The 25,642-nt window shown below is 39.1% G+C and overlaps 1 protein-coding gene across 6 annotated transcripts in view; it reads right to left on the bottom strand.

Moving 5' to 3' along the window:
* Positions 1-25,642, bottom strand: part of Cntnap4 (contactin associated protein family member 4) — a 280,275-nt gene that overhangs the window by 165,489 nt on the left and 89,144 nt on the right. For 5 of the 6 annotated variants that reach the window (XM_027406068.2, XM_035441454.1, XM_035441457.1 and 2 more), the window contains exon 3: positions 25,274-25,467. In XM_027406068.2, the coding sequence (XP_027261869.1) occupies positions 25,274-25,467 (194 nt within the window). The remainder of the gene's footprint in view (positions 1-25,273; positions 25,468-25,642) is intronic. The other variant, XM_035441453.1, reaches the window with a different exon arrangement.

Genomic DNA, 25,642 nt, shown 5'->3' with positions numbered 1-25,642 from the left:
GTCCCCAATTCTAATTTACCCATTTGAATTCTGTATTTTCTCTTTCTTAGTCCCAAAAAACCTTCACCTCCCCAAAGCTCATCAATGCCAACCTGAACATGCCACTATCATCTGCCTTGCATCTGGACAGCCAACTCCATCCCTGGTGGAGGCAACTCATTTCACATTAATAACTACTTTTTTTTACCACTGGTCCACATGATGCTCATTAATGTCCACCTTAAATTACTACAAGTAAAACTGCATGGTGTCATATTAGGAATTTTAGTTACTAAAAGTTTCAAAAGGAGAAGAGATATATCTGTTATTCAATGTTTTATTGTGGATATTTTCAAGTACATACTAAGCAGAGAGGAAAAAATAAGAAAGTTGCCTACATTCAGCTTCAGACTGTTAACTCATGGCCAACTTAGTTTATCACCTTTTCAGAGACATCACATAATTCAACTTATAAATATCTCCAGATATGTACTTAAAGGATAGGGATTTCTCTTTAAACAAAAGCACAACTTCCTTGTAGCAACTAATGTTTAATACTACCTCTGTAGTATCTTTATCATCCTGTGTGTCTTAGTCATTGCTCCAAAGTGGATGTGCATGCATGAAAATATTGGCAATGTTTTTCAATTCAGGAAAGCATAAAATTTCCAAGATTATTGGGATGGAAATATGGCTCAGAGGTTAAAAGCACATGCAGAGGACCTGGGTTCTGTTTCCAGTAACCACATGGCAGCTCACAACCCTCTATAACTCCAGCATCAGGGCCTCAAACACCTACTTCTGGCCTTTGGAATGGTGAACATACAGAGATACATACAGGCAAAACAACCGTCCACATTACATAATAAACAAACTAACAAACAAATGGTTTAAAAATAAATGACTAAAACGTTTTCTTGATCTTGTCTCCATTTTTAAATGTGTAAGTAAAGATGTAAACACATGCGGATAGCCCGTGCAGTGTAACTCCTCTGGCATGGTCAGCAGCATGCATTCTCCTGTCACCTGCAAGGCTTCAAAACGGTCCTTACAGCTTCTCTTGGGAAGAAATGTGTCTCTCCTCCTTTGGAGACCTGAAGATATGCCAAGTTTATCTGTGGTTAATGTCCCCAAAGATGCCCAATTTTTAAGTAATATCAGCTCATCAAAGTTGATATCTCATCCACTGGAGTCATTAGATTTAAGAATTCAGCTTATCTGATGAAATGTATTCAGAAAAAATATTTGCATATATTTATAACTTCCAGAAAAAAAAGTTTTATGAAAAAAGGAATTGTGGTTAAAGGGTAATGGGAAATAGAGGAAAGAGGTTGTATGGCATAGAAAGAAACTTAGAAAAGTTGTAGACCACAGCTCTGATGCAAACCAACAGAAGCAAAGCCCAAGGAAGAAAGTGGCAGATACTTAGAGCAATTTGGTCCATGACAGCCATCATTTTCTTCTATCATCCTTAGATACACATATTAAAGCTTGTGGTGTTGGAGAAATAGCATATCACATGACTTCCTGAGCTCATCCTGCCATCTTTGGTTACTGCTGACATTGTCCCAATCTTTAAATATTCATGTGTGGTTCAAGTTCATAGTGTTCTGTTCCAAGTGTCTCTTAAGTAAGAGTCTCTTCAAGTTCACAGTGTTCTGTCCCAAGCGTCTCTTCAGCTACATGGCAGTACTCTTTCTCCTTACAATAGTTGCTGAATATTTTCAAGGAAAAAACTCCTGACCACATTCAAAGCTGTCTCTTAGGCATCTTAGGGTTATACTTTGTTTGATTTTGTTGATATGACTGCAAACATTTTAAAAATAGGAAAATTATGGAAAAATACAATAAAAAATACAGCAATGTTGCTTCTCTTTCAAGCACAACCATGATTTCAAATCTGATCTTGGAATTTGAGTGGTAGTATGGGAACATAGTTTCCATTATTCTTTTCATTAATATACTGAGGCTGATTGCATGATACAAAGAGCTAAAGTTTATAAACATATGCAAGCCTTGTAGTTCATATAAAAAATAGAATTCCCTTGTCAAGCATAAGTGTCTTTCACCATCTTTAATCAGACCCAATTTTTATATTGGGATATGAAAACCTCTACTTATCATACCATTCAAAATAAAATAACTTAATATGCATGACCAGCTCTAAATCCCCTGGACCATTTTTATACATTTTGTGATAATGTCATATACAACTGCAATGTATTTGATCACATACACCCCTCCCCTCTCCAACTTTTCTCCACCCACCACACCTCCTTCTCAAATTCTTATTCTGTTCTTTGATTGCTACACACACACACACACACACACACACACACACACACACACACACACATTTTGACATGGGCATTGTATTAGCATAGGGCCGTTTTGAACACATTTCCCAACATAACATAATGGACTGGTAGAATCTTGAGAAATGGCAGTAGACTCGAGTCTCATTTAATAAAATAAATTTCTCAAAAAAATATACAGAACCTTCACTTCACACTTGTGACTTCCTATATCAAACATTTGAGTGACTGTCATTGCACAAGGCAGACAAATGGACTCCTTGTCAAAGGCGCCTCACCCCGAGGTCATCACAATGCGGGCCATTATCTACAAGGTAAGCATATCTTTTAAAATCTGAAACTAAGTCTAGAGAAATCCTTCACATGCCATTAACTCAAGCAGAGAACAGAAAGCCAGAATATTACACATGTGTGAGTCAATTTACAGAAAAGATGAGAACCATTGTCCTGGTCAGAAGCAGCTAAGATCAGTCAGGAGTGATTGAGACTGATGTGCGCACACATGGACTAAATCAGAAGCAGGAAGTGGAAAGCCATTCAAAAGACAGTGTCACAGTTGGGTTAATCAGCAGTTCCATTGGGAGGCTAAGCATGATTAGTGGATGGGTCTCAGATGAATGACAAAACAGCTTTCGAGTAGCTTGGATATTAGTTTGGGCTGCAACATACCAAAGAGAATGGCAATGGTAGGACAGCTTTGGTATATTCAGGAATTGACTCACCTAAACCAAGAAGAAGAAAAAAAAGGGACAGAGTAAAATCAACATCAGCTCCCAAGAAACTTCAAATTGTTAATGGCTTGGAAAATGAGGGCATGGCATCAGAGGAAAGTTCTACACTGTGATGGTTGAGGTGAAGCCAGTGGGAGCTGTTCTTAATCTCCTTCCCTTTGAGGTTCTGATGTGGATGTCTCTAGGAGGTTCCCACATCCCCTCCTAACAGTCAGGATCCCCTTAAAATCTTTCCCCATTTCTCTCACCTTTCTAGGAATGGCAATAATTTGTTAGTTGCCAAGAAGTAGGGCTCAGAATCATTTAGATCCTAATATACTGACAGAATGATCCAGGGAAAAGTCACTTTACAAGTATGGATTGTAGAGATGGAGGGAACCTTAAAGGCCGAGATAACCAGAGCCCTTGGGTTTATAGATAAAGAAAGTGAAGTCCAACCACATTAGGGGTTGTCAAAGTCACAAACCAGAGTCTAGGAAGAGGGCTCAGGACTGAAGCAGCGTGCACAGGGTCGGCACCAGTCCTCTACTTATAGTATGACTTCCAGTTTAGTGTTTCTGTGGGATTCCTGAGTGTGCAAAATGAATGAGTCTCTGATTCTTGTGCCTTCTCTTGGGCTCTTTTCTTTCTATCAGTTTGTCTTGTGAACATCAATAACATCAATGTGGTAGTTTTTGTTTCATCTTACTGTATTTTAAAAATGAATAAGTGAATGAAAAACTATCCACTAGGGTAAAGATTAGCAACTGAACTGCCATGTGTAATGGCAGGGAGAGAGAAAATCAGTTTCCTCCAATGGAGTGACACTTGGTGTATCAACAAATTATTGATGCCATCTTGGATGCCCATTTCAAGGATCATCACCCTGTGAGAATGCATTAGGTCCCTGGATTTGAGCAGCCTGGGTTTTGTTGATCTAAACTAAACCAGTTACCAGTTGGCAACCCTTGGAGTCCTTAACGCCTGGAGACTTCAACTTCATCTATAAGATGGAACTAATGAGACAGCGCTTCCCCAGAAGGTTTTTGATAACATCACAAGCAAAGGGAATCCGTTTTGTCCAAAAATGCAAATTAACTCTTCCAGACTCCACATGAAGTTTACAAACTTTCTCCACATGGTACATTCCATGGATTTAGTAAGCATTTTAATGGGTCACCTGTCTATTACAGATAACTTTCCTTTTATTCTTGTGACAATAAACCAACAAAAGAAAAGAATGAGAGAAAATGTTTCTCCTTTTTTGATGAATATTTGCATCAAGTTCTGTCCATTCCATTAGGGACCCCTCTCTAGCTGATGTTCACATCCTCACATTTGTAATTGTCCTCCCAATTCACCGTTGACTTATCCTTGGGCATGACCCCTAGAGCATGCTGATGCAAACACCATGTAACTCCTCAGTCTCCCCTATCATTTTGATGGGATTAGGATCACCATGGAAACACACATCTAGATGGGTGTATCTGAGGAAGTTCATAGGCTGGACTAAGTAAGGTAGGAAGACCCACACTAAATGTGGATGGCACCATTCTATGGGCTGGTGATCTGGGTTGAACAGAAAGGAAAAAGCCTACTGAACCACACATTCATCTCTCCCAGCTTCCTGACTGCAGATGCAACATACCCCACAGCCTCAAACCCCTGACACCATTCCTTCTCCCACGGTGATGGATTGTTCCCTCACACTGTGAGCCCAAACAAACCTTTCCACACTTAAGTCATTCTGGTTGACTATTTTGTCACAGTTGTAAGAAAATAAACTAATATATACCCCTTCAGAACTCCCTTATCCACCCCTGGGAACATTGCCTGGAATGACACCATTTTTGAAACATTGTAAATGTTTCAAGCAGATGACTGGATCCTTCTAACTGCCTCAAATTGTGCTCTTCGGCCCTCTTAGCTCTACTCTTCCTCTGATGCCTCTCCCTTTGCAATGGTTAATGTTTTGAGTCAGCCTGGCTAGGCCATGGTGCCACATTATTAAGTCAAATAGACCATGGAGAATGCAAACTGCCCTTTAGTGTGTGTGTGTCGGGGGGAGGGGGGCTCTTCTAAGTAGTTGAAGTCCTAAATGGAAACTAAGTCTGATGTATTTGAAAGAGAAAATAATTAAGCAGAAGATTGCTGATAGATTAGAATTGCAACCCTACACCTTAGATCCTGGATTCTAGCCTGCCAGTCAGTCTACAGATTCTAGGCTGACCAAGCTTCCATGATTACATGAAGCAAGCCCTTAAAATCATTAAAATGAAGCTTTTTTCCTACCTCCCTCTCCCCCTCTCTCTCTCACCCCTCTCTTCCTTAACCCCTCTCTCTCCCCTCCTCTCTCTCCCTATCTCTGTCTCTCCTTCCTTCTGCCCCCTCTCTCTCTTATTTCTTCCATGAATAGTGCTGGCTCTTTTCTTTCCTGATGCTCTTAACATCTTACATGTGTCCTTATCCTCCAAATTCAGTGGATTTGAACCCTGAGTCTAGTAAACATCTATGCCCTGCATGCTTGCATATAGGCAATTGTACATGGCTGACTAAGATCAAACTACAATGTGCACAGGGTCTATCAGTGGCCCATAGCCTGGGCTGAGCACACATCCCCATTAGAAACAGTTTCCAGCAGGTACCACTGTTACATTTCCTTAGACCATTTTGTAAATGAAGGTGTCTTTCTGTAGATAGATGCTCAACCTAACCTGATATTTTTATGAGAAAAGGTATCTCTCCTCAGAACCAATGTCATCTGGATCCACTTGCCCCATCCAATCCATCTGGAACCATTTTCCAACATCCTATCTCCCTTGTCCACATAGACAAACATTTAAGAACAGTATTGGCTGTCTCCACACCCATGTATTGTGGTTCTCTTCCAAACACTGATGCAGTGTTTTACTCCCACCTTTCAGATAAATTGCTGATATCCCCAAATTGCTTGTTAATTTTACAGGCACTAGGGCAGTGGTTCTCAAGCTGTGGGTCACAACCCATTTGAGGTTTGAACAACTTTTTCACAGGGGTCACCTGAGACCATCCTGCATATCAGATATTTATATTATGGTTCATAATACTAGTAAAATTACAGTTATAAAGTGGAAATGAAAATAATTTGATGGCTAGGGGTCACCACAACATGAGGAACTGTATTAAAGGGTCACAGCATTAGGAAGGGGAGGTAGAGAACCACTTCAGTGGAGAGTTGGATTTAATTGTGCTGATGTTTTTCTCTTTCCTTCTGTGTCTCCTTTCCTTGTCTCCCTCCCTCTTCTCTCATCTTTCCATCTCTTCTCCTTGTTGTATGTGTTTATCAAGTGTGTCTGTGTAGATTTTTGTGTGGGAATGCAGGTACACATCACAGATATGAAGATGAGAGGACAACCTCAAGGGTCAGTCCCCACTTTCTACCTTGTTTAAGACAAGGTCTCTTCATAATTTACTGTTGCATGCTCCAGGCTGACCTGCTCACAGAGTGATTCTCTTGCCGCCATGGCACAGCTCAACATGGGAACACTGGCATGATCAGACCAAACAGGTTTCCAAAAGACTCCAGTGCAGAACTCTATGCAATATACAAGTTGGATAAGACATTGGTATATACTTCATAGACATATTCATAACTTCTGCTGGCTAGTTATACATCAACTTAACACAAGCTGAAGTCATTTTAAGAGAGAGACTCTCAACTGAGAAAATGTTCCCACAAGACAGGCCTATAGGCAAGCCTGTAGCACATTTTCTTGATGATTGACGTGGGAGGGCTCCACACACTTTAGGTAGTCCCATGCCCAGGCTAGTGGTTCTTTAAGAAAGCAGGCTCAGGAAGCCAGTAAGCAGCATTCCTCTGTGGCCTTTGCATCAGTTCCTGCCTCCAGATTCCTGCCTTGAGTTCCTTCTCTGACTTCCCTGGATGATGCTATAGGCTGAAAAAAAAAAAAAAGCTTTTCTTTCCCAGAGCTGCCTTTGGTCATGCTGTTTCGTTGCAGAAATAGTAAACAAACTAAGACATAGGCCTTTCAAATTACTCAAAACTGTTGCTCCCTGCTAGAAAAAAAATTACACTAAAAAATTGTGCCATGGCTAAGTTTACACTTGATTCAGTTCAGACTTGAGTGAAATAGTGAAAGGTTAAGAAGTTTTAAAAGTGCAAATAAGAAAGTCAGAGTAGGTTTGATTTCAAAAGATCAAGGAGATACAACAGAACAATTTTCTCCCAATGTGGATGGATTTCAATATTTGCCTGTCATCTTTGACATGGAGCCTTACAAAGAAAGTGCAAATGTCACTTCAAACTCAATTAATTCATATATTTATTCTAATCTCAGGTTTTAAAATTGATTTCTGAAATGATATATTGAATTTCTTTTAACATTTTATTCTCAATGTAAAGACAATGCTGCTATTGAAACAATATCTTTGTAGCCCTTGGGATAATTTTCCACAACTTTTCAAAATCTTGATAAAATAAATACAGGTTTGTGTTTTTTTTTCCTCCTGAAACTGATTTTCCCAGGCTGCCCTCAACTCATGATGACTCTGGCATAGTCTAATAAAGCTATGACTCCCAGAAAATAGTGTTTTCATTGTCCCAGCAATTTTTCTCTTCTCTTTCTTATGGAAAAGGAATCCTATTATTAAGTACTTAAAATATTCAAGGCTCTAAAAGGGAAATGCTCTCTGTTCCAGAGATTAATAACAATGAGACACAAAAGGGAAGCTGAGGGTTCAAAGCCAAACAGAAATTTCATTTGCAGAATGGAAGTCAGACCCAATTTCTTTTTAGCATCTGTCTCTGATTTATAGACCCCACTCCACAGACTATGTCCTCATATTTTTGTAATGCTTAAGTTTTTTCTCCTTTCACAGCCTCAGTTCTTCTGGATAAAGGCCCTCACTCATGCTTGAAACTTTTGTAACACATAGTCTTCTTGGTCACCCAAAAAATTAGTCTTCATAAATGCTGGTCAAAGTCCTAAGATGCACACAATAATATAAAGAGATAATTTTTAGACAATGCCAGCCCCGGAGTGTGATGCATAAAGGCAATGTGGGAGTGTGGGTGGATACAGCCAACTTGTGCAAGTCATTGTTCTTATGACATTATACAAATTACTTTGTCTCAATACAATATACTTGATAAGCTGGCCAAGTATACCACCAGGCTTTGGATCTGTAGTAAGTAATAATAGAAATATTTTCCCATGCCTATCTTACAATGGGAACTTTTCAAGTCTATCCTAACTTACATTGGCAATAAGCACATACTGTCAATCTCCAAAGGATCAGCAGCTTTAATTAAGACACGAGTGTGCTTTTTAATAAAGGCAGATGCACAGTCTGAATTTTAGCCAGTAGTATTTGGGCATTCAGTTATGGCAAGGGTATAATTTGGAACAAAGGCCAGCCATCTAAGAATAGTGAAACAGACTGAAAAATATATTCATGTGTCTGAAACAGAGTTGATGAAGGTTGTAGAAAGCATGCAAAAAAAAAAGAATCTAAAGGGACTTCCTGTAAATGGAAATGACACTATTGCAGATGTCACTGAAAACAAATAAGACCCCAGGGAAAGTTATGTGACTATTGGAAAATTAATGATGGGAAGCAGGCTTGACAAACTAGTGGCTTCATTGTGGCTGGGAAGCCCTAGGCTATATGGATGAGGAGAAGCTTCTCTGGCCAAGTTTGCCTTAGAAGTCAATGAAGACCAAGACAAGAGGTTTAGGAATGCAGCAGACTTTGGTGAATGTATGATGAGCTGACGTTAAGCATATGAGATCTGAGCTACCGTGCTCAAGGAAGCAGCTGCCAGAACATGCCAGGTTTGGAGTTGGATAGAGCCTCTAAGCCCACCTGCCAAGTGAAACACTTCAATAGAACCCAGGCACATGCTGCTCTTTGCACACCAAGAGTATATGACATTCCCAACCCAGAAGTGACAGCAGATGTGTTAATCCACATATATACTCTTCCACCTGGTCCTCAGCAGTGAGTTCCAGAGCTCATCTGCCAAGCATTTGATGAGGCACGGCAATGCTACTTCCCCACATAGAAATCAAATCAAGGCTTTGAACTACAATACAGATTTGATAAATAACAAAGGACCAGATGCATAGAGTTCACAATATTCTACTTGCTTAGATGACATTGTGTCTAAAAGCAATTATCTTACACCAAAAGTTGAGCCTTCTGCATGGTTTCCCCTTTTCAAGATTTATTATTTATTTATGTGTATGGGTGGGAGACTGTATGCATGTGGGTGCAGGTGGCAACAGAGGCCAAAAGGGGACATAGGATTCCCTGGACCTGGAGTTATATGACAGTTGTACGCCATAGGTGCTAGGAATAGATCTGCAGTCCTATGAAAGACTAGCCCTTAACTACTGACCCCTCTTCCAGCCTCTATATCTCCCTCATATATACACTGACAGACTGCTCCTGGTGCTAGAGAGATGGCTCAGGAGTTGGGAACACCGGCTGGCTACTTACAGAGGACCCATGTTTAGTTCCCAGAACCCACATAGTGACTTACAACCTTTTATAATTCCAGCTCCAGGGGAGCCATCATGTTGATCTGGCCTCCATGGGAACTATAAACACGTGGTGTACATATAGATATGTAGGTGAAACACTCATACACAAAATATAAACTGAATAAATATTTAAACTTAACAAGACTTCTCTTTGCATACTCAAGAATATTAGCAGGGGACAAAAAGCTGAATGTAAACTATCAATGCCCATCTGTTATTAAGAGTTCCGGTAGAGAGGTTAGATGGCACAGAGACCTAGCATAGAACCAAACATGATTGGAGGAAAAAATGTCAATGTAATGATGTCTAACTATATTCTGCTATACACATAGATTGGTGGCTACTCCAGTTGTCATCAAAGAGCCTTCATCCAGTAACTGATGGAAACAGATGCAGATACCCACAGCCAAGCATTGAACTGAGATCCTGCTGAAGAGAGGGAGGCAGAATTGTATGAGTGGGAGAAATAATTGTATGAGTGGGGAGGGGGCAAGGACATCACAAGAGAACACATAGAAACAACTAACCTGGGCTCATAGGAGCTAATGGACTCTGGACCAATAGCCAGGGAGCCTTCATGGGACTGACCTAGACCCTCTACATATATGTGACAGATGGTAGCTTGATTTACCTGTAGGACTCCTAGCAGTGGAAGCAGGGGCTGTCCCTAAAGCTTTGTCAGGCTCTTGGGAACCTATTCCTTATACTGGATTGCCTTGTCCAATATTAATACAAGGGGGGAAGCTTAGTCCTACTGTAACTTAATATGCTGTACTTCATTGATATATATGAGAGGCCTGCCTCCTTCTAAACAGAAAGATAGGAGAGGTGGGTTGAAGGGGGAGCAGAGAGGAGATGGGGAGAAATGGGAGAAGAGGAGAGAGAGGAAACAGCAATTGGGAAGTAAAAGAAATTGAATAAACTTAAATAAAAGAGTTCAGGTGGGGTTGACTATCTTAAATCTCAGCTTCTTCAGTATGTGGATCTGTCCTCCACATACATACATCGATGCTGAGGAGAAAGCAAACAACCATCCATTCCCTCCAAGCAGGGCACTGGGGACAGAAGAAAGGAAAGATGCTACTCAAGTCCAGCTTGGTGAGCTAATGAAGTTATTGGGTTTGCTCCTGGAGAAGAAGTAAGAAATTACATACCAGAACATGGATAACTCAAAAGCAGCCATGTCATTGGAAGGCCCCACACCTGAATGTATGACAGCTTCCTTAAAAGCTGCCTGACCATTCAATCTACATACTCAACTACATGTCTGGACCATGTGCATCCAGAAAGCAGGGGGGATTGGGGCTGGAATCCCAGGTGAGGGTCTGATAATGCTTCATCCCCTCCATATATTAGGACAACTAATAACCCCCAGAACCATCATCACAGGTGTCACTATCAACTGTTCAGTCTTGGTTATTTTGCTACCATGACTAGGTTATCTCTTCTCCATGGTTTGGTATCATGGCTATGTTGAGCTCAGGGGAGACTAAACTGTACTACAATAAGTAAGAGGTATGTCATTTGGAAACTAAAAGGGAGACAGGTCTCTCCATAGGTACTCTGAGTCTACTTCCACTCTCACTCTGTACACAAAGTATAAGAAGATTGTGGAGGTGACATATGGAGCATAGCTTTATGTGTTGGCCTCAACAACTTCTTGTTTCACTTAGACTGGTGAACCAAGGATTAGGACACAAGAACATGCAGGCTCCTGTGTCAATGACCTCCCCTATGAAATTGATTAGTTTAGGCAGCTATTCAATTATTGGCAAACATGGAGGACATTGGGTATGGACTACTCCCTCATAATCAGCTACTTGCTAACTGAGGTTGTAGAACTCTAATAATGAGAGTCGGGTCAGAGCAGCTGGAGAGATGGCTCGGTGGTTAAGAGCACTGACTGCTCTTTCAGAGGACCCAGCATCAATTCTCAGCACCCACATGGTGGTTCACACCTGTCTATAACTCTGCTCTAAGGGAACTTATGCCCTCTTCTAGCCTTCTTGGGAAACCAGGCATACATGCAAGAAAAATATCCACACACATAAAATAAAAATAACAAGTTCTGGCTCTAGATGGAGATATGGTGTGCTGAACTACCCTGAAGACCTTCACACTACTTAGGGGAGACTTTGGTGTAAAGAACATACTCATATCAATGTACACTTTCTTAAAAGTTAATTTAAATGAGGATGGCAATCACATGGGAGGGAAAACCTCAACAGAGAAAACTGCTTCTCCTGGAAATTCCATAATTAACAAAGCCTGCATACAAGGCAGTTTGTCACAATGGACTCTTTGGTCTTGAGACTGTGCTGCAAAGCAATGGTCTTATTGGCCATTATACACCTCACCTCTTGAGTGAGCCCCAAATTCACTTTGCAGTAAACTCCACCTACCTGCTACACCAGCCTCTTTATCTCATGCAGATTCTTTCTATGGAGATCACAGAGACTGGGAGTTGGGGTAGGGGGAGATCTGAGCAACAGAATAGACCGGCTGGTAGAAGGAGCTGGTATGTTTCATTCACTCTTGTACCTCTGTTTGTCAGTAGTTACCAAATCTTCACAAGATCCCAGTCTCAATGGTTGTCCCCTTCCTCATGGCCCTCTCCTACACAGCCCTTGACATAGTTCGCATTCCAACTAGGCTCAGATATCTGGAAATACCACCTTCTCATTCTGCCTACAGCTCTAGGCCTTGTAGAATCTTCCTGCTGATGTTAAATTCAGAGTTCCCTCACCATCTGATATTTGGCAGCTCGGCTTTTCCATCACCTGTAACCAATTTTCTATAATGACTTCCCAGTTTCAGATTCCTGGGGTGATTTCTGGTTTCCTGACTGGGCACTGACTCAGAGGACAATTTAGAACCAGAACTAATGCTTTTACTTCTTTCTACTCTGTCATAATATAATCAAAGATTAGACAACCTGCTATGTATACCCATGCCACTGCAACATCATGTAAGTAAATGACTGTGTACGATTAAAGTGTTAGCAGAATAAATAACAAGAAATAGTCTATGATAGTTCATTTTCATTATTTCCATTCACTTTTACTATCAATAACTGTTGCACAATACTACACAAATTAGGGAGCATCTGTATTTATGTCTATTAGTTTTATCATTGCTGTAGCCAACTATGTGAATGAAAGACATTAAGGGATGAAAGATGTATTTTGTGCATGGTTTCAGAGATTCCTGTCCATAAATGCTTGGCACAATGTTTCTGGCTCTCTGAAGAGGCAAAACTTCAGGGTAGATGCATCTTGCTTCATGGAAGACAAGTGGAGAATTACAGGAAGGAGAGCACACCCTGAGTGGCATACTTCCTCCCATTAAGCCCTACCTACTGAGTCTTCCAGAACTTCCACCAGTGGGGACCAGCACAGGAGCTATGTGTGGGTAAATTTCTAGTTCAGTGGGTACTAGGAAACCTGTCAAAGGATTCCTTCTGGAGAGTTTTTCAGACAAAATTAGCATTTGAGTGTCAATCAAGTCAGAGTCCAGAAGAGCCATGACCATTGTGAGGTGAGCTTCACTCAACTTGCCAAGAAACGGAACAAAGGGGCAGAAGAATGCCAAATTCACAGCATCTCCCCCTGCCTCTCCTTCTCTCCCACTCCCTCTTTTTATCTTCCTTCTCCTACCTTAGGGCAGCTGAACTCCTGATTCTTGGCTTTATCCCATTACCAACACCCCAGATTTTCTAGCTTCTAGACAAGAGACTTTGGTCCATTTCAGCCTCCATAGCTGAAGAAACTAATTCTCATTATAGTGGTTGTTTCTTTTAAATACTTTTGTGACTTCTTATCCTTTCTTTTCTCTTCATCTCCTTTCTTCTTTTACTTCCTGCTAGCTTTGTCCCATCTGAAATTGTTTATAAAGTTAATTTTACTTACTATTTCAACAAATAAATACATATCCTTCTTACTGTCTCTGCATCTCTTCTTGTTCACTCCTTAAGACTCATCTGTGCTACCAGGTGGCATATCACTCTAATTTTGCTATCAGTCTTGGAATTCACTCCAGAATCAGACAATGTATTCTTACATTACCTGTTTTTTATGACCACACAGTAATTTATTTCTGAGGAGGTGCTATAACTTACATAAGTTAATGATCTGTTGCTAGGAATCAATAATATTTCGTTACTATTATTTAGTTTCTCTCTGTGTAACACTGTGAGTTTGATGCCGCAGTTAAAGGGCAAATTAATATTCTGAATTCCTGTTTAAAGAGTACAGTATTTTGGGTTGTCAAACATTCTCATACATTCCATTCTTTTAGGAAGCTTTGTGTCAATTTTAAATTAAGACAAAGATGCTTTTGGATAATTGCATGCTAACTTTTCTGTCAGTTGCCTATTTATAATTTTACCACTTTCTTAAAAAAACAGAAAATTATGGTTTTATTTTTGTCATTAGTTTTTAGACTGTTTACACTTGTGTAATAAGATAGAATTTTTGTTACATTGTACACACACACATACACACACACAAACACAAGCACATGTACAAAACACGTAGGAGTTAGTTATCTTCTTCTGTCATGTGGGTCTGGAAATAGAATTCATGTCACCACAAACTTTGTGATGATTGCCCTTACCTGAGCTATTTTGCTGACCCATAAGAAATTTTATGTAATAATATAAATAGTCTATAACTGACCTGATAGATTAGCTTGTCTGTTCTAACACAGCCATGGAGTGCCTTAAGTATGGCCTCTGTGAACTGCTGCAACCTCATTCCCTACGACTTTCTTGGCAATTGAGATTGAATCCAGGCCTTTCCTCCCAATAAGCACACTCTATCTCTGTCTATCTTCCCAGCTGTATTTTATTAAATGTTTTTTTCATATTAATTAATTCAATTTTAAATTTAAGTAACCATATGGTTAGTGGCTAGTGTACCAAATAGTCTAGCTTTATAAATTAAAGAGGCCAAGTCTTTGCCACTGGAAGAACAGAGTTAACATTTAGTTCTACAATTGTTTTCTCGGTCTTGATCTTAGAGCAAGTCCTCCTCACAACACTAACTTAGAGAATGTACAGATGTGTACTGGATCTCAGATTATTCTACACCTACTGCTGTGCTTTTATGGAATTAAAGATCTGTTTCTGGCTCTGAACTGTATTGAGTGACCCAAATTTCCCCCTGCTTTTCTGCAAATTAGAATTGCCTAGGTGTACTTTTTAAACCACAAATGCCTACGATCCCATCTCCAGACAGTCTCAAGGGAAATCAAAACAGAGTTACAGGAAAATTTAGAACCCAAGGACACAACCTAGAACCAGTGACTTCTACCTGGCCTTCACTGAATGCAGCCAATTAGAGAGCAAGACCATGATGGCCCCTTCACTCCCCATGTAAAAGAGCCTAAGGGCCACTGGAACAGAAAGGGCTTTCTTCATCTGTGGTGGCTACACTCACCTGGGCTTGTCAATTGTGAATATGTTTATCTCAGATAAAGTCACTGGAACAATTAGAAATGATTCAGTCTCTCTGAACATACACTATGCTCCTGCTGAGCATGGTAAGCTGCTGCCTGTCCCTCATCACTATTTAAATCTAAGTGAGCCTGTAGCTGAATGAAGCCTGTTCAATCAAAGGCAGTCAGAATGTCAATCCTAACCCAGCAGCACTGCTGCATGTGAATCAAAGCAGACATTGCTAACAGGTACACTTACATACTCTTTCTTTTACTGTCTTGGTTCAATTTTTCATGCAGATTCATAAATATTATGTATTTTTATATGTTGCCTTATAGTGTCAAAATTTAGTTCTGTTATGTAGAAAGAAAAGCCCATTCTGGTATTATATGCTCAGTTTTATATTGTTCTGTTTCTTCTACTTAGGATTTCTCTGTATACAAATAGTTTAGCTTATTTAATTAGTCATCTAGAACCTACTTTGTTAAAGAAGTTACCAATTTTTTCTAGAAGGCTACACCTTCTCAAGGTCCTTATCAATTCATTCATGTCCCATGATATATGTTTTCACATTTATTTATTTTGTATGTGTATATATGTAGAGGTGGCAGGACAACTTGAAGAAGTCTGTTCTCCCCTTTCATCTCGTTGACCCTGAGGATCGAACTCAGATCATCAACCTTGGTTCAACCTGGTGAGCCATCTTGCTGGACATCATTGGGTATTAAAGTATATATTTGACTTGATGGTGAATGTTCTTCTTAGTTATCTACTATGTTTTAACATAATAGTGTCAGTGTGCTATAAGGTACATTCATCTTTTCATAACTGAGAGTCTTCTTGCTACTATTATTTTGCTAATTAGCTTAGTTTAGATATTGCATAATTTTTCTATATGAAATTTGGAATGATCTCATTTAGGTCAATTTTTTTTTTTGGTTTTTCGAGACAGGTTTACTCTGTGTCGATTTGGAGTCTATCCTGGCACATGCTCTGGAGACCAGGCTGGCCTAGAACTCACAGAGATCCACCTGCCTCTGCCTCCCGAGTGCTGGGATTAAAGGTGTTCACCACCAACGCCCAGCGTGGGTCATTATTTTAGGTAGAGGATGTAACTGTATAATAGCATGTTCTGTTCAAAACAATGTATGTGTTGCTTTCCATTGTCATCTCTTATATCATTTAGTGACATTGTACATCTTGCTTTTTGTGTAGTATGAATTTTCCTTGATACTTACTCATTTTATTGGTTTAATTATAAATGAAAGCCAGGCATGTTGGCTCATACCTATTATCCCAGCACGTGGGAAGCTGAAGCAAGAGGATTGTCACAAGTTGCAATTTAGCTTGGGCTACAAAGTAAGACTCTGTCTCAAACAAATGAAAAGCAAACACAAAAATGTACTATACATTCCTTTTATATTGCCTACCTATTTATATGTTTATATATAAGAAGTCAAATTAATAATTTTAAAAATTAATTTATTGTTAAGCACATTATTTTGCATTCTTTAATTAACAACAACAACAAAAACAGATGATGTTCTCCCTAGATCTTTAAGAAATGTAAAGATATCAGTTCCAAATCTCAGATTCCTTTCTATGGTTTATGTATCATCTTCTGTAATGGAATCATACCTGATAAGTTTGAAAAATCAAAGATGGGAAACAAGGGAAGAGAGGCTAAGGTAGTCACTTTCTCTAGGTCAAATAAAATAATGAAAACACATTTCAAAAGGACAGATTGCTTCCAAGAGAGGAAAAATGCCAAGTGTAGCCACCTGGGACTGGAGAATGAAAAAAGCCAGAGGCAGACATCTGACACATTGCATCAGAACAATGATAATAGGACAGGAGAAGGGGTGTGTGATACTGCCATCACTGAACTGTCACATGGCCAAATGGGAGACACGAGTCACAGTGTTTTGCAGACTTGTTATTCTCTGATCAATGATTTGAGGAAGCTCCTGATGGAGCACACACTTTGAGGGGGGACCAAATAGAGACTCCTGCTAGCTCTAATCATCCTTCAAACACATGTAATTTCCTTGCCTAGAGACAGATGGATCTGAGAAGGTTAAACAAATACCATTTGTCTTATGTCATTGTGTTTGTTTACTAGCTAACAGTCTACGGGAGTAGATATAGATTCCTTGTGCACTACATATATTGTTGTAAAATTCCAATCATGTATGTCCCATAGAAGTTTATGAAAGGAGCTGATACAACTAGCTACAGAGGGGAACAGGTTCAAAGGGGTAAAGTAGGCCAGAACACTGACCAGAGAAGTTGCCTAGCAATAGCTGCCCTGACTCATGGCTGAGACCACATCATAACCCACAGAAACCTGTATGCCTTATCAGATAATGGTAACCAAATTATTCTCTCCCATTCGATAAGATACACTTTCAATCTACTAATCACTTCCTCCACCATGAGAAGGTACTTACTTCAGTTTATTTCCACTTGTCTATTTTTCAAGTCTATGACTTTATTTTACATCTAAAGCAGTCATTCACCCTCTAAATCACTGTGATATGTTCACACACACACACACAATCACAATTCACAATGTATTTTCTCTGGCACTTTTGTTGGTTTGGGGCTTAATGTGTCAGTCTTTAATCCATTTTAACTTCATTTTATATGGTAAAAGATAAGGTTCAATTCCCTATTTTTGAAAATATTTTATTTTATTTTATTTTAATCATATGTATGGGTGTGTCAGTTTGTGGGTGTGTGCAGATGAGTGCAGACGATGTTGGAGGCCAAGCAGTTGTGAGCCACTCAACAGAGGTGCTAGGAACCAAACTTGTGTCCTCTGAAAGAGCAGTTCATGCTTTTAACTGCTGATACTCCTCTAAAGACCCCCAGTTTAACTATTTGATGTGTCCTTATGGAGTTTCCCAAGCACCATTTGCTTAGCACATTTCCCAATGTATACTCTTACCTTCCTGTGATTCCATAGTTAACCATAAGTATGTGGGTTTATTCCTGAATTCTGGTCAGTTCCACTCACGTATGTGTCTGAATTTATGTCAGTATCACACTGATTAATAACTGGAGCTTTATATTATCATTTGAAATCAAGCAGTATGGTGCATCCAGTTCTGTTAAGCAGGGTCCTTCAAGGTTCCAGTGTAAGTTTCACAATTTTTTAAATACTTTTGGTAAATGATGCATTTGGGATGTTGATAGAAATTATACAGAGTGTGGAAATTATCTTGGGTAGAATGGGCACTGTGAAGAAAAATCAAATATTAAACTATATATGTATATTGTATATAACTTTTAGTTCATTTATATCTTCATTGTTTCTTTGGTGATATTTTAACAGCTTTCAGTTTACAGATCTTTTGCCCCTTTCATTAAATTTAAGTATTTTATTCTTTTTTACATCAGTAAATGAGGTACTTTGTTGTTTATGATGATGATGATAATGATTTCCAACTTGGACTACTCATTGTTAGTGTACAGAAACTAAATACAAACTACTTATGGTGATGCATATCTGTAACCAAATATTCTGGAGGCTGATATAGGAGGATGGTGAACTATAGGACAGTTTGAGTTACACAGTGAGACCCTATATCAAAAACTTTTTAAAAAAGAAGCCACATATACAGCAAAAATGCAGTGAATGTATGTTAAAAGCTTAATAAACACTTTGCATAAAGGTAGCCCATAGTCATTTATCTAGATCTCATAAAAGTGTATGCATAGTTTCTCAAGTACCATACATGCACAGCAATGCTAGCTGTCAAGGAAATGCAAAGCAAAACCACAATGAGATATCAACTGGCACCCACTAGGATGTTGTTATAAACCAAACCAAGACAAAAAGCAATGGAAAAGATCTACAGACCTCAGAATCCCTCCACATCATCAGGTTCTTTCTACAACGGGGATTCAAAATGATGTAGGGTGCTACGGAAAAGAAGTACACAGCACAGTTGTCCCTCAAAAAGTCAAAGGTAAAAATACCATGTGACTCAGAAATCCTAGTCCCAACTATTAACCCAAAAGAACTGAAAACAAGGTCATAAAGAAAAGGTTATGAAGCATTCCTGACAGCAATTGTCACAGTGAGGTACAATGGAAACAAAGTATCTGTAGACAGATTAATAGATAAAATGGGAAAGTCAAGATGATGGGGAGGGGCACCAAGAAGACAAACTTCAAGACATAACACTATTATTGCACTCACAAACTCACACTAGCTATGGTTACCTGCACAAGGCCTGCATAAGATCAAACTGGCCAAAGTTATGGTATAGATGGGGGAGGAGACCTCCAGCCCCCACCCCTTACTGAGTAGTTATTGGCAGGCCATAGCTGCAGGGGAGGAAGCATCATTCCTTTTGAATATGCAGCCACTGGGAAATCTCCCATGCTCCCATGGGTGACCCAAACTCATACATTTAAGCAGCATTAGTTGGACTTAGTCATGAAAATAGAAAAAGACTACATGAAGTGGAGAAGAGAGTATGGGGATTATTTGGAAGGAGCTGGGCAGAGGGAAATAAGGGTGGTGTGACATTTAACTGTATACATGTAAGAAATTCTTAAATACACTGGAAATTAATATGTAAAGGGTGCAAGAAAACAGTCTTATTCTAAAATAGATGAACCTATGAGAAAATGGAATTGCTAAAGTAAGCTGTCCCTGGGTCAAATGCCATATGATTCTCTTTGTCAGGACATCCTGAAGCGGTCCCTAGGAACTGAGAGATGGGTGTCGATATGCACCACTTGGTGGGTATAATGCTACAGTTACAAAAAAAATTATGAAACCCAAAGAGGAGCTGTTCTGCCCAGTGCTTATAACGAACAATACTTCATTGCACACTTAAACTTTTGTTAAGAGGATAAATTCCATGTTAATTGTCCTTGCCACAATTTAAAAATAAAACCCAGTCACCTTTGTACCATATGGTGCCAGGTTAATCATTGCAAAGGGTGGAGAATTCATAGGTGCCTAGAAATATAACTTCCTGAGGATACAGGCTAATAACGTAGGCATTAAAAACAACTTAAGGGGATTAGTGTCTTGAAAGGCAGTGCCGCTCACTGTACTCCTTAGGCATCATCCAAAAACTGCAACAATGAAGGTGATAATGAGCAGTGTACATGGAAAGAATACCGTTGTACTTTGCAACACCACAGGTGCTGCAGAAGGGTTGGGTCACTAGAGTAAGGATTTGACACAGAGGAAGGTTTAGGGAAAATGCAACTTTGAAGAAGGGTGCATCTATCTAGGCTTCCACAAACCTTCCATAGAGTCCTGCTTCCCTGGGACACTTATTAATTTGACATGAAACAAACTGGTGCTAAAAAAAAGTTTATGCAGGTGCTGCCATCTTGTCTGATTTATGGAGTTTCCAGTGCAATCACTCGCGATGATTATAATGGCTTCAATATTTTGTGACAGGTGATATTCTGTATAATTGACCACACTAGTACAAGGTTTTCCACCCAGAACCATGACACTGCCAATTAAGACACAAAGGTGCAGAGCTAAAGAGACAGCTCAGCTCTTGAGAACACTTGCTGTTGTTGCCAAGAAACCAGAGATTGGCCCCCGAGCACCCACATCTGGCAGATCACAACTATTCATAACTCCAGCTCTAGGAGATCTGATGTCCTCTTCTGGCTCCCAGGGGCATCCCCCACACATGTGGCATACATCCACACAGATATGTACACATATACATAAGAAAAATAAATATAAATCTAAAACTAAGAACAATAATTAAAGATATGCTAATTTAGAATATGATAGACATGGTAGAGGTGTGGATGACTCACAGTTTTAATCACTTGGGAGGCACAGGCAAGCAGATCTCTGTAAGCCAAGGGTTAACTTGATCTATGTATTGAGTTCCAGACCAATCAGAGCTACATAAGGAGACCATTTCAACAAAAAAAAAAGAGAGAGAAAGTAGTAGGGAGGGAGGGAGAGAGGGAGGGAGGAAGAGCGGAGAGGAGGGAGGGAGGAGGGGGAGGAGAGGAGGGAGGGAGGGAGGGAAGGAGGGAAGGAGAGAAATGTTAAAAATATTGTATTTGAAAACATTTTTGAGCTGGACATGGTGGCATACATCTTTAATCCCAGCACTCAAGAGGCAGAGGCAGGAGGATCTCTGAGTTCAAAGCCAGTCTGTTCTACAAAGTGAATTCCAGAACAGCCAGGAAACATGGTCTCAGAAAATCAAAAACAAACATACAAAAAGGAAACAAAGAAGGAAGGAAGGAAGGAAGATAAGGGGAGGGTTAGGCGGGAGAAAGAAAGAAAAATATTTTTGAAGTCCACAAAAGTGTCCCTGGTCATGGAAGCTGCTCTTCTTTTCCTGGTCAGTTAGTTCAGGTGCTTAGAGCATGGTGCTAACAATACTAAGATTTCACATTTGATCTCAGTGTGAGCTAGTTATTGGTGGTAACTCCATTTCTCCAAATAGAAGCTCCACTAGAACACTTTCTGGTTGGTGGGTCTCAAAAGAACTTCAAAAAATGTCCATGGTGTCCCTATACTTTCCTTCATTCAACCTGAAGTCCATTAAGACTTAAACATTTGTGATGTGGAAAAATGACTCCATAGTTAAGAGCACTGGATGCTCTTGCAGAGGGCTGAGTTCAATTACCAGCATCAAATGGCAGCTTACAACTACTGCAACTACAGTTCCAAGCTGACGCCCTCACCTGTTCTCCATTAGCTCTGGCATGCATGTGATATATATAAACTCATACATGCATGCATGAGAGAGGGGGAGGGAGAGAGATTTTTTAGAGACTGGAGAGATGGCTTAGCAGTTAAGAGTATATCCTGCTCTTGCAGAAGACCCAAGTTCAAATCTCAGCAGTCAGGTGGCCTACAATTGTCTCTAACTCCAGCTCCAGAGGATCTGTCTGTCACCCTCTTCTGGCCTCTGTGGGCACTGTATGCATGGGTAAATATCCACATACAGACACATGAACATACACACAATTTTCTTAAATAGAAAAAAATAACTCTTTTTAAAAACAACTCGTGTGTAACATATATGTTTATTTACTTAAACCATTTAGAAGGCTGGTCCCACATATTCCTTAGATGATACATACATACATACATACATACATACATACATACATACATACATACATAAAATCACCTGATAGAATTTGGCTGAAGGGTTTTTTTTTTTTAATTCATTGCCTTACTGAAATTTTCTAAGATGTTAGTTTCATACTTCCACAATTGTTCTTAAATGAGTTAAAATTATACCTTGCATCTACTTTTTTCATAACTTGCAATATACTAGCTGAAAAGAGTCTTTGCAAAATGCTGAGGGATTTTATTTTGTCTTCAATTTAAGGGAACAATTTTAGTGGCCCACATTTTCTAAATTTTCATAAAATATTTATGCATGATCCAGCCAAGCAATTTAGAGAAATTACATTTGATAGGCATTAAACCATAAATTTTATTGTGAAGAAATGTTTTAATGTGTTTTTAAAGTATCATATGCCTATCAAGTTTATACTTTTACTAATCACCTTTATAGATGATAAAATATTTTCTAATTCTTCTAAATGATGTAAGAAGCAGAGAGAATTTTGTTAATTCAGGTGCAGAGAAGGCATTGTTCTTTCTGCAGACTGAAGTGAGGTCAAATTCGAGAAGTGAGGAATTCTCACTTTGGTGATTCACGCTGAGTTAGAAGGTTTTATTGGTCTGTTTTATTGTATTTTTTTCCTAAGCCAATAACACTTGCCTTTCTTCCTCTTCCTATCACATACTTGTATAATTCCTTATGTGTTTCTTAACTTTCTCTCACAGATTTATTTGTATCATCCTAGATAGACTATAAAGCCATTAAAAGAAATTGGCACTTTTGTATAATTGGTATACACCCCATAATAGCTAGAAAAACTGAAGGAAAACCTCAAAAATCAACTTAGGAAATGTGCATTTGTAAAACAGAAAAAGGTTAAGTTCCTTACTGTGTGTATAAATTCAAGATTGTTCTCCTTATAAACTTTAAGTTGCAGTAGTTTGTGTTCTTCCAGGTGGAAATGTTAAGAGCCAGGGCATAAAGCAGCCTCACTTTCCTTGCTTTGGCAACTATAGGACCTGAGATGAGACTCCATTAGAGTGCTTAGAAGAACAGCAAAATAATCATAAAGGAAAATAACTTGGCAGCCTGCCCGAGACCAGCAAAGAGAGATTTAAATATACAAATGTAAGTGTGTAACTATAAATAAGAAGTATTGATAATAAATGTCGATTGAGAGGTAGGTGGATAGTAGAGACAGATGATAGATGGATAGACAGATAGATGGATAGATGATAGGTAGATGATGAATGGATAGATAGATAGATAGATAGATAGATAGATAGATGAATAGACGATAGATAGATGATAAATTGATGATTGACAAGTGGTAGATATGCTCAAAGTAGGAGTTGATGGGGCAGGAAGGAATCACTATTACTTGGAGTAATGAGAATATATTACAAAATGTTTGATTCATTCATGTATTCATTCATTAATTCATTCTTTGTCTGCACCATTCAAGGCACTTTTGGGCTTTGAGGGTGTTCAGGTAAGACTGCAAGGCAGAAACTTTAATGACAGACAGCTCATACTCAAGATGGGGAGGCTATAAAAAAGCCAACAGATTACAACATGGTCTTGAGACCAGTAACGTTGTAACACTTTAGTGATAGGTTCTGTTTGTCCTTCCATGGTTTCGATTATGAAAAATGCCACATTTGCTGTCATTTCACCCTGAATACTCCCCTTTAACAGTACTAAAAAAGGAAATAGAGATGTCTACATTTCACTTTTCCCATGTCTAATAAACAGCAACACCTATTGTCCACAATATCAAAACAATGCCTGAATAATACATTTTAATTAGAGCAGTTAAATACTAGCAGGCAATAACCACTACTTACTTAGTTTAAAATCCAATGCTTAATTGAGAAAAAAAGAGTAAAAGATAATCCAAACACCTAGTTTAAGTAAATACCTCATTAAGGTTTGGTGTTATTGGTTCCTTATTACTATTCATTTTGGCCTTCATCTAAATGCTTCCCATGGAATTAACTGAACCATAATATATAATCCATGTACAACATACTGCAATCAAAGAATGGGTCTTTGATTGTGTGGGATTTTGTTTCTCACTCTTATATACAGCTTCAACTTGCCTTGGATTTTAAAGCATGTTTAATAATGATGGTAATTTTTAAAAAGCAATGCTCACAGGCAACCGTTTCTAGCCTACTATTTCTCCAAAGAAAAGACTATGGCCACTTCTCAATTCAATTTGCATCAATAAACACACATCTAATGACCACCAGGAGCTTTCCAGATAAAAAGGTAAGCAAATCACAGTCCATTTCTTCAATGAGTTAATAATGTGTAACTGATTCCAAGAAGTTTGAAAAGAGCAGCAACTGACAGGTCAAAGAAAATTGTCATCATGTGCCCAAATTGGCTTCTAAATTATCTGTATGCTAAAGATGCTTCATTAAGTTACTCATTTTCTCCAATTCCAGTGCCTCAGCCAGAGCGGAGAGACCCATTCTTTGATTGCAGTATGTTGTACATGGCTCACATAAGAGCCAAAACATGATTTCTACACTGACAAAGAATTCATCTCTATTCATCAACTAGCAAACTTCCTTTAGCTTCCTCTATCAAGGGATATGCAGTCAGTGCAAAAACATCACCTCACTTTATCACAACCTGCCATTTCACTACTTTCTATCTTAGAGAGCCAGCAGAACACCACATTGTAAACACTTATTAATGGCATATGTGTATGCATTTGACATATGTAATTTTATATATCATACATACACATATCATATGCACATATATACACAACTCTAAAACTTCAATCATAATTCCATTTATTAGCCTCCATCTTAAAGAGAGGAAGATCCAAAAGTTTCAGTCATCAGACCAAATGAAATAAATACTTTTGACTGGCTTCAGTGACAGTGTAAAAGCACCATGTCATCTTATAAACATAGCATTTTTAGACAAGTCTTACTTCTTGAGTTTCCACACTGTTTAATGACCTGATATGACTTTTTCACCTTCCGTGGAATTTATTCTTAGTATTTTCATAAACTAGTCATGAATATTTGTCCCCAAGAAATGGAACCAGAGTCACCCAGATGGTTCTGTGGCTGCTTTATAAAAAAAAAAATACTGGTTAATGATATTCGGGGTGACTGTGCTTCCACTCCCAGCACACACACCAGAGCCCATATATTTTACTAAGAAAACATACCCAGATGCTGTCTTCTTGTCGGTATTGTTTCCAGTTCCTTCCGCTGTCACTGAACATCAGGAGATAGCTGGTCACCCAGTTGGAGCTCCCATATCCACCTTGGGTGGCCACAGATGTGACCTCCATCCTCTCTCCAAGGTCAATCTGCAGCCACTGGTATTTGTTGGACACAAGGGGAGACCAGCCACCAGCTCCTTTTGCAAAAACAGAAAAAAATTGGGAGAGAACGCATTAAAATTCCACAGATGGAGTGGAAATACTGGTAGACTGTATGCAATTTAGAAAGAGTTCCAGGATAAGGAAGGCCTTGTAATTATAATTATATTAGAACATAGGAAAGCAGAGATGTAGTAGCCAAGGCTAGACCTG

Source organism: Cricetulus griseus, chromosome 3 (assembly GCF_003668045.3).
Source record: "Cricetulus griseus strain 17A/GY chromosome 3, alternate assembly CriGri-PICRH-1.0, whole genome shotgun sequence".
Taxonomy (NCBI): domain Eukaryota; kingdom Metazoa; phylum Chordata; class Mammalia; order Rodentia; family Cricetidae; genus Cricetulus; species Cricetulus griseus.
Note: the sequence above shows the minus strand (reverse complement) of the source record. Positions and strands in the feature narration are given on the sequence as shown.